The 16,979-nt window shown below is 42.3% G+C and overlaps 1 protein-coding gene across 2 annotated transcripts in view; it reads left to right on the forward strand.

The window, feature by feature from the left end:
- The window catches only part of mical2b (microtubule associated monooxygenase, calponin and LIM domain containing 2b), a 75,558-nt gene that overhangs the window by 47,475 nt on the left and 11,104 nt on the right, over positions 1–16,979 (forward strand). Inside the window, exons 17-27 of one of the 2 annotated variants that reach the window (XM_079501663.1) lie at positions 441–611; positions 773–1,069; positions 2,583–2,735; positions 4,383–4,946; positions 5,187–5,285; positions 5,986–6,078; positions 8,321–8,507; positions 8,835–8,908; positions 9,872–9,935; positions 15,814–15,978; positions 16,531–16,581. In XM_079501663.1, coding sequence (XP_079357789.1) covers positions 441–611; positions 773–1,069; positions 2,583–2,735; positions 4,383–4,946; positions 5,187–5,285; positions 5,986–6,078; positions 8,321–8,507; positions 8,835–8,908; positions 9,872–9,935; positions 15,814–15,978; positions 16,531–16,581 — 1,918 coding nt within the window. The remainder of the gene's footprint in view (positions 1–440; positions 612–772; positions 1,070–2,582; positions 2,736–4,382; positions 4,947–5,186; positions 5,286–5,985; positions 6,079–8,320; positions 8,508–8,834; positions 8,909–9,871; positions 9,936–15,813; positions 15,979–16,530; positions 16,582–16,979) is intronic. The other variant, XM_079501664.1, reaches the window with a different exon arrangement.

Consider the following 16,979-nt stretch of genomic DNA (forward strand, 5'->3'; position numbering starts at 1 on the left):
AGGGCTGTCACAACAAGGTGAGGTGCAGACATCTGCTACACTGTCGGGACCCGTTGGGTCGTGGACACATTGTTATGGGTCCCCTTCTTATTTTGTTTCCTACATTTTGTTTTTAGTTATTATTTCAAAACATTTTCAAAAAACATTAGCCAAAAAAGCAAAATTGAATTGAATTAAAAGTTAACCAAATTCAATATGCGCCGCATAGTGAGCTTGTAGATCTACTATGTCTTGAGTGAGGTGTTATTTCAATTTTATAGTTCCACATTTCTACAGTTTCTACATTTCTACAGTCCGCTTACTTTCAGTGTTAATTCTTTCCTATCCTTTTCCTGTTATCTTTTTGTTCTTCCGATTATCAATCATTCCTGTTTTGGCCTGTGCTGTCCTGTCCCTTCCTCTCCTCTTGTTTCCTACTTTCCTTTCCTCCTTTTCACCAGTCTGATGAGGAGGACTCATCAGATCCAGCCCTTTCCCCTCCACTGACTCCTGTTTCCACCCCTCCTTCCTCTCCCACCCCCGAGGAGGATGAGATAGAAAACCCTCGATTTGCTAAGCCCAAGGACCTCCCCTGCCCCCCTCCTCCAACTCCCTCACGCCCCAAGTGGCAGGTATGATGATCCCAGTTGAGATTGGTATGATCCCAGTTTGGCAGGTTATCATACATTATTCATATAGTTTATTTCACTATTACACTTGTTCTTCAATCGTCTGTATCCTTGTCTTCTGTCCTCCTTTCCTCTCCTTGTTTTCCCCGTTTCTGTATTTTCAGCCTTCTATCTATCTCCGCCTGTTGGAAGATCCCAATGCTGTGGCACAGTCAATCAGCCCTGGGTATTATTCCCCTGAGGTCGCTCCTCCTTCAGAGACTTGTTACAGCAGTTGCCCTTCGTCTTGCTACTCTAAAAGCCTTTTAAGCTCATCCCGCTCTCCGAGCCCTAATGCTGCTGAACAATACCACCCAAAATGCACCTCTCGCAACCTCTCCGTGAACAATTTGTCTGCTTCCTCTCTGACGGGATCAGGATATGAGCGTTTGTCTGAGAAAGGGGAAGAAGCTATCAGCCAGGTGAACTGGTGCCCTGTCTGTCTGTCTGTCTTGTCATATCATACTTATTATATTAATATGTAACATGCACAATTCCCCAATCACTTATAGCAGGGGTTCCCAAACTTTTTTGGACCAGGTACCCCTTTTGGGGTAGACATTTTTCCAGGTACCCCCTCATCTGAAGCGGCCGCAGAAACCTTTCAAGTGTCCTGAGTCTTTTTGTTGTTTCTGCAGCATGCATCCTGCTGTTACTGTTTGGGGTCACGACAGGTTGACTGATGTTGTAGTTTTAGTAATCATGTCAGCTATTGGCCCAAAGAAAACATGGGAGAAACACAATGACAACACAATTTTTTTTTTTCTTCTGGGAATTATTTCGGGTACCCCCTGGCTATGCGTCACGTACCCCTAGGGGTCAGCGGAACCGTTGACTTATAGAACAAGCGCGCAACACAAATTTAAGAATACTCCTTATTTTGCTCTAAACTCTTTGTCACCTTAAAAGGAATACATTACACCAAGTTGTTGTGAAAGGAGCTATTGGGCCGATACATTTACGATCCGATACATCCAAGGTAACATTTGTAACTTGTGATTGGAGCCCTGCGGATGTTACATGCTTAGGAATAAGATTGTGGAAACATACTAGCTATGTATGACTGCGGAAACATTCCTCTTGAGAAACTGATTTCAAGCTCGCTTTAAGACGATTTAATACACCATCGAGCCTTCTGTGCCATTTCTGCTTTAGCCAAGCTGCTTTCATAGACACTCTGAGAACTACTCGACACAGAAACTATTGTTTTACATTTCTCCAAGGGCCATAGGGTTTACAGTCATTATAATCTATGTTCTACACAGTTACTCATTTGCAAAGATGCATCTAGGTAGGAAGCATTTTTAGGAAATACGACTGTTTGGAAATGTCTCATTAATCTAAATAAATATATAGGATTATTAATTATATCCATGATTTGGTGAAATTTCAAGGAAACTTTAATTGGTTCCGTCCCGTGGCTACGTAATATCCCTTAATGCCATGCAGTGAAGCCAGGGACTCGTGCATCTGGGTTTATTATTTTTTTATTAAGCTTCTTTCAAATTACATAGAATTAAACAAAAGCCCCAAAGCATCATCATCCATAAACACTATCTGTATAGTCGGTTAATCTCTAGTGCATGAGAGGCTTGATAACCATGGAAACCGGAGGCACAGCTGCATCAAATGTGACATTTGTCACATGGCTATCTGGGAAGTGGGAACCCATTGGCCAAACAAAGACAAAACAGCGCCCTCAACAGTCTAATCTGGAGACTAGGGAATGTCCCTTAGATGCCAAGGTGCTACATATCTTAACATTTAACTTTTCAATATGAACTGTAGTTCTCAGGCGAGGGGAGAAGAATGCTTTCATTCATAGATTTTCTGTAATGATTTTGTTTATTTTATTTCTGTGAAGTAAGCTGTCCATTTCCAGTCCTTTTTTCCATTCTGACTTCCCTTCCTTTTCATTCCTTTCCTTCCCTCCAGGGTAAACCCCAGCATTTGTCCGCTAAAGAATTCAGTCGGAGGAGTATAAAAGATAGAGCTGTACTCCTCTGCTCTATGTTCCCTGACTCTGACGACCCCTCTGTCTCTGCCCGACTCTCTCTTCTTCCTTGTCTCTCTACTACACCACAGCTGGTAAATCTTACCTGCTTCCATTCCGTGGCTTTGGCTTTTTGGGTGATTGATTTTCTAAATCATGACAATTTTCTGAAAGATTTGAGGCACATTTTAACGATTTTTCAAAAATAGCAGACCTACAAGTTCTATGAGCTTGTAGATCTGCTATTTTTCAATAGCTAAATTATAACAACATGTATGTAACCACCAAAAGGGGTTCCCGCTCAAAATGGGTTAAATGTACTATAGATTAATTGATTGAAATATTTATTAACAGTTTGCAGAATTACAGTACATTTCAAGCACAAACTCAATACAAAGGCTGTTAACTGTGAGTGGACGACCCAATTAAGCATTACACTTGTTTACAAGAGGGTCCACCATGTTCAATTCATCAAAACATCTAGAGACGTACAAATAGACACTTCTATATAGACAAAGAACAGCACAGGAATTCATCATAATGGAGGTAAAAAGGGAAAAGAAACATATACAGTGAGGGGAAAAAGGGGGGAGGGGGCGGTGGGGGGCGATTCAGATTTTACGGGGGCCAGTTTCGAATTGCAGCCATCCGTAGGTGCCCTTTGAGAGCGGTTTTGAAGGAGTCAAGGGATTCACATGTCTTAATGACTGTTGGTAGGGCGTTCCACATTTTGGTGGCATAGGAGTGAAAAGAATTTAGCCCCTTGTTTGTGCCGAATCTGGGTTGTACATGGTTCGTTGCACTCCCTCTGGTGTTGTGGGTGTGGACTTCGTTAACATTAAGGAAGTATCTAGACAGGTACATGGGTATCTTGGTGGTGTATCGAATCTTGTGGACCAGACCCATTGCAAGATCCTGTACTCTGTCGCCAACCCTAATCCATTCCAGCCTTCCAGGGTGTGGTGTAAAGTGCGGGGCGTGTGCAGAGCCCAGTGTTAATCCATGTACAGTATGTACCATTAGTGATGAATTACCAGTCTGAGCACTTGGCAGTGGATAGAATGTTGTTTGAGGTTTTTTTCCGTTGTTGTGCTACCAACTTGGTTGGTAGCACAACAATGTGAAACAGCTGGTGCTAATGATTTTGTTTATGCGCAACAGCTCTATTCCAAAACCAGGCTGCTTATGTAATGCAGTCTAAAATGTGATGGGTTGTTTTGAAAGATCCTGCGGTTAGCATTTATGATTTTGAGATTTGTTACAATGAATCTCATAAAACCACATAACCACAAATTCACATAATGTAGGCCTACTGTAGTGAGGTAAACATTGTTAAATCAAGTTGGATGCCTTTGCTGTTCATTTAATTTTGGGCGGGAACCCCTTTTGGTGTTAGCATTATGTTATGCTTTAGCTATTGAAAAATAGCAGATCTACAAGCTCATAGCGTGCCACCGAGTGGAGCGCTATGAGCTTGTAGATCTGCTATTTTTGAAAAATCGAAGAACGACTGACATAGAAACATAGCTTTTTCATAAAACTGTCAGGATGTAGAAGACATTTTTAGAATCTGATCTCAGGTCAAAATGGGTTGAGCACTGCGTTTACCCCCAATTAACACACCTAATCCCCCAGCCTCATTTCATTTGGATGTTCTATTTCTCTACTATTTTCATTCCTTTACTTTATTTCAGCCTGTCTTCCAGGTCTAACTGTGCCCTTACATTTCTCTTCCTATCTAGGCAGAACTATCCATCTCTCCCCCTCTCCCCTCTCCCTCCCCATCTATCAGGGTTGGCCCTGTGATCCACCCTGTCCCGGAACCCTCAACCCACGCCTGTTTCTCTGCCTTCGTCCCTGGCTCTCCTGAGCACAAAGACGAGGACCAGAAATCCTCCGCCACTCTCTCCTCTCCTCTCTCCTCTGACTCTCACTGTGAGAAGGCACATCAAATCTCCACTCTTCTCCTTCCTTCTCCCCTGTGCAACAACAAAACCTCCTCTCGGCTCCATTCGTCTTTTTCTGAGGAGAGCAAGCACATTTCCTCTCCCTCCTCTGACTGTGAAAATGGACACAGAAATGTTTCTTCTCTCCCTGCTCCTCGGACGGAAAAGGAACAGTGTCAGAAATTATTCCCTCGCGCGTCTGCCTCCCCGACGTACAGGAACCTGCAAATTAAGGCGGATGACTGTACTCGGGATGAGGCTCATGTCAATTGTGAGAAAAAACAGGAGAAAGTCCTTGAAAAGACTCGAAAACAAATGAATGATGATGATGCACTTAAGAGTGAAATCAGCCACCAGAAGGTAAAACTTGCCACCTGAATGACATCATGAATTTGTTACAATTGCATGTTGGTTTGGTCAGTCGGCTAGCAGAAAGTATAATCCAATATAACTATGATTAATCATGCGCAGTATGTGATACTGTAGTTATCGCAGAATTGGCTGACCACAAATAAGTAGTAGCCTTATGTCATAGTTGTATGCGCTGATGTTACAATCCAGTGTAATATGGTAAGGCAATATTCTCTCCTCTCTTTTCAGTGCAACGGGAGCAGTGCTCTAGAAAGCTCTACAATTACTCTAAAGTCTATTAAGCGCTCTGACAGTTGTCCGACTGGAGCTTCGAAGTACTCTAAAGAGGTACTAGTCAATGCCATAAAGTCGCATGACTGTGTTGCACCCCGAAAATAGTTAATTTACAACCTGTTGTGGATGCAACGCATTGAGCTTTTAGATCAGCTATTTTCAGCGTGTGACACCATCGTACGACTACGGGAGGGCATACATTAGGCCAGGGGTGGGCAACTGGCGGCCCGGGGCCCACATGCGGCCCCCACCTTCACTTAATGTGGCCCTCAGGTTAATGTCAGAATACTGATATAATATATTGGTTTCAGCTGTTACTATTCCACAACATGCAAACATGACCCGCTGTTATTACTTCAGTCTAAATTAGTAGCTCATTGCTTCAACAACAAGTATAATTAAAGGCATTTGAAATTACATAAAATGTTAATTTTCAGGATTCCAATTCAGATTCCAAAAATAGCAAAAATTCAATTTGACTATAGCAAAAATAGCCGATCTACAAGCTCAAAACGCGTCGCGCTGCGACGCGTTTTGAGCTTGTAGATCGGCTATTTTTTCTACGACAGTAATATATGGCCCTAGGGAGTGAGTGTGGAAATATAGTGGCCCTCTCCATCGTCAAAGTTGCCCACCCCTGCATTAGGCTGAACACAGTTTAAGTCATTATTTCCATCTTCTTTCCCAACTGATTTTTCATGTCTTTCTTTCCTTCCTTCCTCACCTGCGCCTCTTTCCCTGCTGTTAACATTAGCGTACAGTTGGGAAGGTGGCATCTTCCATAGACGCTAGAGCTCAGAAACTGGCCATCCTTTATGAGACAGACCACAGGCCTAATGCAACGCCGGTAAGCTGCATGTGGATGTTAAGGAGGTCCAACTGACCTGACCTGCATCCCCCTCTGTGTGAGAAAACATTATTATAAAATGCGGCATATTTTTTGAGTAGTGCAACCACTCCAAGGAACAGCAATGTCCGTGTTAACCTATGTGTGTGACTATGTGTTAACCTATGTGTGTGACTATGTGTTAACCTATGTTTGTGTGTGACTCATGTGTGACTCATGAGTACCAGTAGGGGCGCTGTCGTGCCAGAAACAGAGAGAGATAGTGCTGCACTGTTGCTCTGCTAATGAGAGAGAGAGAGAGAGAGAGAGAGAGAGAGAGAGGGGTGGAAGGGGGGGAGTTGCACCACTCAGTTCACATGGGTGTGATTTTTTTTAATAGGCTTTGGTGAAGTGAAACCAAGAATGAACTTCTATCTCTTAATATAAGTTCTCTTATATCGCACACTTTCACCACCCAAAATTGAAAGGCTCAGATTATTAGGCTTTACAGACCAGGAACACCCATCATTTTATACACAATACATATCACTCTTCTTGCCATCACGTTAACACCAGGAGACCCACCTGTTTGAACTGATTGGCATTGGTTTCCTTTGGGGAATAGGCATTTTCACTGCTTTTTAATGCTTCTTCACATTGGACTAAACCTACTCCTTTAGTCCTTTTACTCTGATATACTGGAGCATACAGCAGCGTAAGAGAACACAATTGGACACCATTAGCTGATGTGAAATAGTTGAAGCACCATACCACCGTCAATACTTTCAATATCTACTAACGTGTACATAAACAGACCGTTGTTCCTTTTTATGGCAGATTTTTATACATTTTGCCATTCATTTAAATGTTACTGAACCTAGCTGAATTGGCTGAATGTAATTGCATGGTTAAGTCATGGGCTTGTGAAATTTGTTCATAATTCGAATCAATCTATGCTTTGAAATGCTTTAAAATGCATGAATAATGTACCGTAACTTCGGCCTGAAGGAGCCATAAAGTTCACTGTGTTGAATTACTGTACCTTCCAGTAACTTAAACGTATTTGCAACCATAACCATTGAATGGAATACAATGGCTTCCTCTGAAGTGCATACAGTAAGCTGTTCTTTGGTTTGGGGTCTTATTTTCCATCTCAAAATACAGTCAGTTAATCATGACTATTTACTATATGGGTCCTTTTTAAATCTTCTGTTGCTTTTCTGGTTGACCTGCCAAGGGCACAGGCACAGACGGGTGTTTTTAACGTACAGTAGGCCTTGGAAGGTCTGAGGAAGGGCTGTGGGCTGAAACGTTACCACTTCAGTCAAATAAATATTTAGGAGCAGAAAATGGTGTGCGGAGGGGCATGGTGGCACAGTTGGTAGTGCTGTCGCCTCACAGCTAGAAGGTCCTGGGTTCGATTCCCGCTCGGGGCGCCGTGTTTCCTCCTCCGCGTCATCAGTGCCCTTACCCGAGGCGGGGTTGGCGAAAGGGCCTTTCTGTGTGGAGTTTGCATGTTCTCCCCGTGTCCCCTAGGGTAGGTACCCTCACAAAAAACATGCAGTAATCCTGGTCTCTAAACTGCCTCCCCCTGGCCAGCCGGGGCGCCTGATGGAGGGGAAAGGAACTGGTTGGAATAACGTGTTCCTTCCACGCGCTACATCCAACCAGGGAAACTCCCCCCTGTCATGTGTAAAGGAGCACCTTGGACACTCAGGCATGAGTTCAAGTCCGTTGCTCTCCCCATGTCCCCCATATATGGGGACTAGGTTGGCAGAGGGTGTGTAGAGCCCAGGATCACATTAGATAATTGACACGGGTGAAAAATGGGTTACAAAATCGTGGGATAATTTTTTTTTTTTTTTAATCTATATTTCTTTCATTTTTTTTCATTTCTTGATTTGTACTTTATTTGATCCAGCACCCAGCCTATATAGGTACATAGATGTGTGTGTTCTTTTTGGCTGTTTGTTCAGCCTCCTCTAGCACTTTATCCCATTCCGGCCTGACGTCGAAATTTATCTTTTAAATCCTCCAGTTTTCTGAAATAAATATTTTAATGATTTTTCAAAAATAGCAGACCTACAAGCTCGTAGCGCGCCACTCGGTGGCGCGCTACGAGCTTGTAGGTCTGCTATTTTTCAATAGCTAAATTACAACATAATGGGTTCCCGCCCAAAATGGTTTATACTGCAAACCCCCCCCGGTCCTCGTCACCACTATAGCGTCTGTCTCCTGACGGTCTTCCTTCTCCTCTCTCCAGTGTGTGGTGCGTAAAGACCTCTCGTCTGGATTGGGTGGGAGTGACATCTGCCACTTCTGCACCAAGCGTGTGTACGTGATGGAGAGGCTCAGTGCCGACGGCTACTTCTTCCATCGAGAGTGTTTCCGCTGTGACGTCTGCAAATGCACACTGCGTCTCGGGGGACACGCCTTCGACTCGCATCATGGTACCGCTTGTTTTTATGACGGGATTAAGAGCCAATACATTTATGATCTTATTAACCACAGTTTTGTACGTAGGACCTCTCTGACATCATATTATTTATGCATTAACTTAAATTTGAGATTTCCATACCATACAGTGAACCACGTTGAACTTAATTTGAACTCATTTTAACTTGAATGAATTAAATGAATAAAATATACATAGATTTTTCCCAAGTATAGCAATATAATTAGCGATTGTTTAATGGATTAATAGATGGCAGCTGTGCTATTTTATATTCATATATTGTATAATTGTTTGATCTACTTTTCCCTGTTTATGTTCACAGGGAAGTTCTACTGCAAGGTGCATTATGCTCAGCGCAAACCTAGTCCTCAACTTGGCAAGTTCAGGAGAAGAACGGTAAGCTACAGTGCAGCCATTATTACTACCAAGCAACAAGAACACTTCATATTTAATCGATTCGGATTAGAATCGCGATTCCGTTATGAACGATTCAAAATCGATTCATAATTTCCAAAACATTTTTTTATTTATTTTTCTGGTTACAGTTACAGGAGTTTTCAATACACGGTGTTTGTGATATGAAATGTAAGCTTACCCTAATCACAGTAAACATCATGTCTTCAGTCATTTTCAAGTTACTGTAGTCATTTCAGTTCACTTCACTTCAATCTACTCCAAGACTGGAGTAGATTGTGATGAAATCCTATGTATTGAATCGAATCGTGACCCCAAGAATCGGAATCGAATCGAATCGTGGGACACCCAAAGATTCACAGCCCTAATGAATATGTCGCTAATGCTGCGTTCACATGGGCAGATGCAAAGATGCAGTCTAGCCAGCTACATGAAGCTACAAAGCAAATCCGACGTTTGCAGCTGCTGCAAAAGCTACAACAGCTACAAATCCACAAAACAACTTGAGCTAGTTTCAACTTCAGCTACAAAGATACAGAGCTACATATTGTACAAGGATACAAAGCTACATATTGTACACTGTGTAGCTTTGCATCTTTGAATCTTTTGCATCTGCCAGTGTGAACGCAGCATTAGTGTTCCCCCGTACTTGTTGAAAGATTCAGAAATGTGGTTGGTTGTGAATCAGTTTTGACTTTAACTGAGATTTTTTTTTAACCACTTTCAACCTGGCATCCCTATTTTGGGCCTGTCATTTTAGGCAAATATTTTCAGAAATGTTATGTTTTAAACTCTATGATTTGATAGATGTACAAGCTCACAATGTGTTGCAGATTTACTATTTGTGCCAGGTGATACCATAGCACGATTAAGTATATTATCGGTCTATGTTGGAATAGTGGTTAAATCAATATCTTACTATGCATGCAACTCCTCTGCTTTTAGGGTGATCAGGTGGACGGCGGCGGTTACTTACCGGAGGGCAGCCTGCAGATCCAGCCCCCAGCAGGTACCCTGGTTTCATTGCTTAGGCGAGGCCTGAGCTGGCCGAGGCGCGCTGTCCGCGCTGTGTGTGTGTGGCCACGACGGCTGTTGGGGAGTGTGTGTGAGTTTGTGGCGGTGGCGTGCGCCCACCTGCGGTGCCGCTCCGAGGACTATGAGTTCCTGTATGTGCTGATGAGCCTGGGGCTTCCTCTGCTCGGCATGATGCATGAGCTTCCAGGGCAGATATACCACGAGAGCCAGCTGGTCCAGCAGCAGCCCTCTGTTGCTCTCAGGTTTACCTAGAAGGAGAACCCCGTTAGTCCAGGGAACCATATACCAGATAATATAGTCTGTGGCCCCTTTTCCACCAAAAGAACTTTGGTTCTAGATTTGGTTCCGTTCTAGATTCTCGGGAACCTTGGTGCTTTTACGGAACCGGTGGCCATTTTTTGGTTCCACTTCCAAAAACAACTTTTAGGGCTGTGAACCGATTCATTTTCAGTGGAAACACTCTGAACTGGTTCAATATTAGGCAGGGAAAAAAGAACCGAACCGGTTCAACCCCAGTGGAAATGGGGCCTCAGTGAGTCAACTGGCTTATCTGGAGCAGATAAGTCTTGGTAATCTATACTATAATACATGGATTTAAGTTTATTTTATTTTTATTTACCATACCTTTTTGGTGGGTGTAATGGCCATGTTTCTTTTTGTCCTAGTTAAAGGAGAATTTCATGCTAGAAGGCTTTCCTACCTTTAGTTGTAGTTGGGTCTGCACCAAAGTGGTCCAGGTGTTATTTTTTGCAAAAACGCATTATTGGCTATTTCCCCTACCCCACCATAAGCCCTCAATGGGGCGTTGGGTTTTAGTTCTAATTCCCTTAATTCCATCGCTTGAAAATCAAGCAATTTTTTTGTTGTATAAATTCTCTCTTCATAATGTCAACAGTATGTGTAGCGTCACACTTTACTCCATAGTAACGCCATTGCCGTGTTCCAGCCGTAAAGCGTGAACTTCGCGACTTCGCGACCTCCATCCACTTGCATGGAGCAAGTCTCGCGATAGATGAGACTTCACACTTTACGACTGGAACACGGCAACGGCGCTATGGAGTAAAGTGTGACGCTATGCTTGATTTTCAAGTGATGGAAATAAGCAAATTGGCACTAAAACCCAACGCCCCATTGAGGGCTTATGGTGGGGTAGAGGAAATAGCCAATAATGCGTTTTTGCACAAAATAACACCTGGACCACTTTGGTGCAGACCTAACAACTACAACTAAAGGTAAGAACGCCTTCTAGCATGACATTCTCCTTTAAGGTCTGAGGACCCGAAATGAAATGACTCTGCGGGAAGTCCTTTTTTTGCACTTGGGTGTAATGGTCAAAAAGCTAGATAATTACTTTACCATTATCATCTGCTTGAATCCAAATAAATGGTTTGCTCAATATGAGGGTCTCTTAGTGTGGTACCCTGCTGACAGTGCCGAGTGCAGCTTTGAACTTGTTTGAGTTTGTTCAGGCAAGTAGCCATCAAGATTCAGCAGACATATTGACTTTATTGAAGACATGGAGTCTGACGTCACTTCCATGACCCCTCTGGGAGTGTTTTCCCCATTCCAAACAAATCCCAACTGTATCAAACAACTAAATATCATAAACGACACTGATGAGGAACGACACTCATTTTTGGAACCCCTAGGGTTAAAAGATGTCTATGGGATTTTGAATGAGATAAACACAACTGTGACGCATGGAGGGTGGGTCTGACGTCAGGATCATCAACAGTCGGGCTTTGGATAAGTTGATTTAATCACGTCATAAAAAATAAATCGCCATCTATGGACCCATTTCAAAGAAGCTTGTCTGGTACAAGTGAGCCAATTGGATTGACTATAATTTATATATGGCATTTGATGGCAATAAAGGTTACCCTGAACCATGCCCATTGACTTCAATCATGAAAGGCATATGGATCTTGTTGGCTTTATTTGTATATAGAAATGGGCCTCACAAAGTGATCATTGCTCATGAAGTCACTTTGACTGTGTGTATTGCATGAACTGCACCTAAACCCCAGCTACCTGTATGCAATTCACCAGAGGAATATGCAGTGGAAATGCCAAAACAGTATTTTTCACAGTGTAATTACAATAGATTTTTTTTTTTTAAACAAGATGTATCATTTTGTTTTTGTTGCTACACTAAAGGTTATGATTTTATTCGGCAATGTGTTTATATTTGAAGACAGCTCGCTATAAGAATCGACAGACTATACTTTTTTTATTTTATTTATTCTTTCTTTTGTTTTTACCATGATAAATTATGTCTTAACCCATTCTGGGCGGGAACCCCTTTTGGTGTTACATACATTATGTTATAATTTAGCTATTGAAAAATAGCAGACCTACAAGTTCATAGCGCGGCACATGAACTTGTTTTTGAAAAATCGTGAAAATATTTATTTCAGAAAACTGGAGGATTTAGATGATTTTTTTTTAAATTTCGACGTCAGGCCTGAATGGGTTAACTTGAATATGCAGAATCGGCCAAAGAATGTATGTTCATGAACAAGTGGAAATATGTCCCACTCTTTTCATCTTCATCACATTCTTAAACGTCTTATTTGTAGCTTGTAATGAACACCTTGATATTTTTTGCAAATGATCTACACTATGTGGTAAATGGTGACGATGCCTTAATCAGGTGAATGAACACTTGCTGAACATATGGTAATTGACGGTGTTTATGTCTTAAATATAACTTTATATATTATGTATTTGAGGATGTTGAAGTCCTATACCACTCGGGTGTTAAAGTGCAAGACCACTTTAGTAGAGGTTTAGGTTGTGTTACCTTTAGCAGCAAGTTACCTTCCCATGATGTAACTCCAAATGTGGACAAGAAAAAAGAAATTGCTCCAGTGATTAAAAATGTAATAATTCAAAATATGCTCCTCATTGACTTACATTGTACACTGAAACGGCTCTCAAAGTCACTCTTTTAGTACGTAAACAAACTCAAAACAAAGTTGATTCAGACAATATAGCGCATCACCAAAACTTGTACTGTTTTTTTTTTTACTATTTTAAGATCTGGATCCACGGATCCACACCCGAAATCATGTAAAGTCTGCTAAAAACAAAGCTTCTCATCATGCAGCTGTGCACAGTGTGAAGCTCAACAGCCCCATATGGCTGCTAAAAACTCAGCTTCCCAGCATGCACCTGTGCACAGTGTGAAGCTCAACAGCGCCACTTTGTCACCTGTTGGTACCCTAAACAAACAGACATACATGCATACATGCATACTGTACATACCATGCATACAGAGACAGACATACATAGGGACACACATACATAGGGACACACATAGCTCAGCATAGGAGTGGCTGCACCACTCAAAAACAAAACAGTAAGGTTTGGTGATGTTCTATATTGTCTGAATAAACGTTGTTTCTTTTTTGTTTACGTACTAAAAGAGTGACTTTGAAAGCAGTTTCAGAATACACTGTAAGTCAATGAGGAGCATATTTTGAATTATCAATTTCTAATCACTGGAGCAATATTTGATTTCTTGTCCACATTTGGAGTTGCATAATGGCAAGGTTATACACAACCCAAACCAATACCAAATTGGTCTTAAACAACCTATTACACTTACAGTATGCAGTTACGTACATACTCTTATTTATTGCAATTTATTTCCCCTTTGGGGATCTCAGTATGACTTTTTTTTTAATCTTCCCATTCATCTTCCAACTTCCATTTTTTCCATTCCATTTGCTTTTCTTCCATTTATTCCCTTTTTTCATCCCTCTTTTTTTTCCTCCCATATTCACTTCATTTCGTTCAGTCTGTTTCAAGTTTCCAATGCTGCACTCTCTGATTGGCTGATTCCTGGCAGCAGGGAAGGTGACGATTGGCCTGCTTTTGGTAACAATGACCTTGTCATGTTGCATTTGCATTGGCTGCACAGTTCCACCTCCCTTCCACCTCATACTGTAGCACATTAACCCCATCATTGAGATGGCATGGCCTATCAGTGGCATGTTCATGTTGGCTAATTGGCATGTAGATGCATTTGGTGAGTTTTAACACATTGGTTGGTTTGTCCTTTTCGTCCCCAACACGCACACTAACCCCACTAACTGTTACGCTGTGCTCCTCCCTAACGCAAACGTAAACATGATTGCCCCTTCGTTGCATTGGGCTTGCTAATGTATTTTTATTCATTAGGCCTCCCATTTTTCTCAGGCCCAACTGACAGTATCCTATGTATCCACGTGTCTGTCTGTGGTTCTCGTCTCTTTCAGAAGGAGGCCTTGGCCCCTCAGAGCCCCTCAGAGGCCTTGGCCCCTCAGAGCCCCTTTCCAGATCACTCTCATGCACCTCGTAGGCTTCTCTCAGGAGATCATCGCTCTTTCCCTCCATTATGCCCTAGCTTTTTGCACACTCGCCAGAGTATTATGTTTTGGCTGTACTGTATATTTTTGTTCATAATTATAAGTAAGTCTTTAAAAATCGCCTGCCTATCTTGTCTTGTTTTCCACAAGTGAAATAAACTCTATATTTGCCTATAAATGACCTGCTTCCTCATTTGTTACAAATTAACTGCATTTGCCAGTTATTGCCTAGTATAGTGTAGTATAGTCGTTCGGAACGTTATTACAACCTAACTTCATCAATAACACTTAACAGAAACCACTTCCCAAAACGCAAATCCCATCTCCACCTATATGTGCTAAGTTGGACTAACATTGCCCACACCTATAGTTCACACCACAGCTCTTGTTTACCTAACAATTTTTGTATGCATCCTGCCACCTCATACGAGGACTTGGACACAACAGCTTTTGGGGTTATCTATACCTTGGAATAGTTAGTCATATTATCCCCAATGTTTATTGCTGACTTCAACTCACTCCAAAAGGCCATAACATGACCTCCAAAGCCAAATCTCAACTCCACGTGAGTCAGATTGTATTCCATCAAACCAAACTTGACACAAATCAAATCAAACTGAACTGTTTTTGAAGTGAATCGTGCACCAGTTTCTTCTGCCAGTCATCTGTTGGACTGTCATCTGTTGGTCTGTGGGTCTCTTCTATCCTTGCCTCCTGATCTATTTCTGTATTTTCAGCATAATGTGGTAGAGACTACTTGCAATCTTGACGTGAGAGTATTCACTTTGAGGCAGTAATATTGTGTCGCACCTTTCTTGCCCTTAGTTGAGTTAAATTGTGGACATACAATGGCATACATTAAGTGGAAGGATCCTGTCCACTGCCTTTAAACCCGATGAGTACACAGCCCTTTGCATGTCTATAGAAACTCATTCAGATACTCTCTTGTCAATTCTTTGCAAGTGTACTTGAACCAAATGGAATTATCTGTGGAATGATTCTGTACAATATTGGCTACGTTGTACTGTGAGTATTGAACCATGAATATAATGTATGTTTTGTCATCTTATGCACTGCTTGTTTTCACATGGGATGTGTATATTGAACGTAACGCTGATTTAAATGGCATATATTTACATACATTTGCATTGTTATGTAAAGGTTATAGCATACTACTGGACAGTGGACACTTTCTTTTCCTAGAAAAACGTCATGAAAAAGTGTCCTGTTTTGATTTTCAGTAGCTGAAGCCATTTACCATTTTTTACCTTTTACATTTGAGTGTATGAGTAGCGACTAGCGAGGATATCTATGCTTGAATAAAAGTAATAGCTGAGAGCATTTAATTATGAGTACAGTATCGAATATATGTAGGGTAGGGTATGACATTTCTTTTTAAGGAGAACATGTATGCAACTCTAGTTTGAGGCTTTCCAATAAGTGCCCTTTATATGAGCTATTTGAATTTAGATGCATGCTTAAATCTAGTTTTGCTTACAGGTGGAGAGATCAGATCGCATGCTATGGCAGGGAAAGTCGGGCTAGCCCAGAAACAAGTTCTACAGGTCGGTTTGGTACCACAGATACCGGAGGAGGCTTTGAACCCATCCTGTGTGACAGAACCCACACCGCAGGACCCCACGGGAGCCAATGGCCATGCCAAAGGTCAGTGCTTGCTCTGTGTGTGAATCCCCTTCCTCCACTTAGGTCTGGGACTCTGGGGCCCTTTTTGAAACTAAGCCCTCGCCACTCGCCCTACACACTTCCACTTGGTTTGAGCATAGATATATACATAATAGACGGCACCGGGATTCCCCTCGCCTCCAGTGCCGTCTCTATTGTTCATATATCTATGCTCAAAGCAAGTGGAAGTGTGTAGGGCGAGTGGCGAGGCCTTAGTTTCAAAAAGGGGGTGGGAGAGCAGGGTGTGGCACACATAGCTGTTCTCCCACACTTAGCTGAATATTTGTTTTGGCATGTCTGCAGTTGAATGTGCCTCTGCCCTGGACATTCTGTCCACACGCACGCACGCACGCACACACACACACACACACACACAGGCGCACACAGACAGACAGCTCCAGCCACTGCTACAGCATATGCACATTAGTGGCAGTGTGGTGCCCCCTCCTGTTTGGTTATAGATCCTAGAAGGATGATGACTAGAGATAATTGCTAACCCTTCTTTATGGTGTTCTCCACAATCGCTACCTGCAGATCATGTTAAGTTGGACAAAAACAGTCGATGGAAGAGGAAGATCCAAGCGAGTGAGTACCTCTTGCTTTGCTTCCGTGTCGCTTGTTCTTCATGTCTGTCTGTCCTGGAACGTCACTCTTGTCTGTGCTGGTTTATTTCTACAGAGAACAGAATGTGGTTTTTAGTCACTTCTACTCTATTTCTTTCAGTAGAATCGTATATGGTCGAATGTCTGTTCCCTACTATGCAGTACTGTCCCTAATGGGCTTTGATAATCATTCATGCGAGGTTGATTTGGAGGTGGCCTGCACTGGCCCTTCAGTGGGTTGCAGGATTAATCTTATAAAGCAGGGTTCCCCAATTAATTTTCCTCAAGGGCCATATTTTGACTAGGGTACCAGGCTGGGGGCCGAGTCCGCACGCACAAGGTCGAGGGCCCTGAAAATTCATTTTCAGGGCAAGACCCCAT

The sequence above is a fragment of the Electrona antarctica genome (assembly GCF_951216825.1).
Source record: "Electrona antarctica genome assembly, chromosome: 5".
Classification (NCBI taxonomy): domain Eukaryota; kingdom Metazoa; phylum Chordata; class Actinopteri; order Myctophiformes; family Myctophidae; genus Electrona; species Electrona antarctica.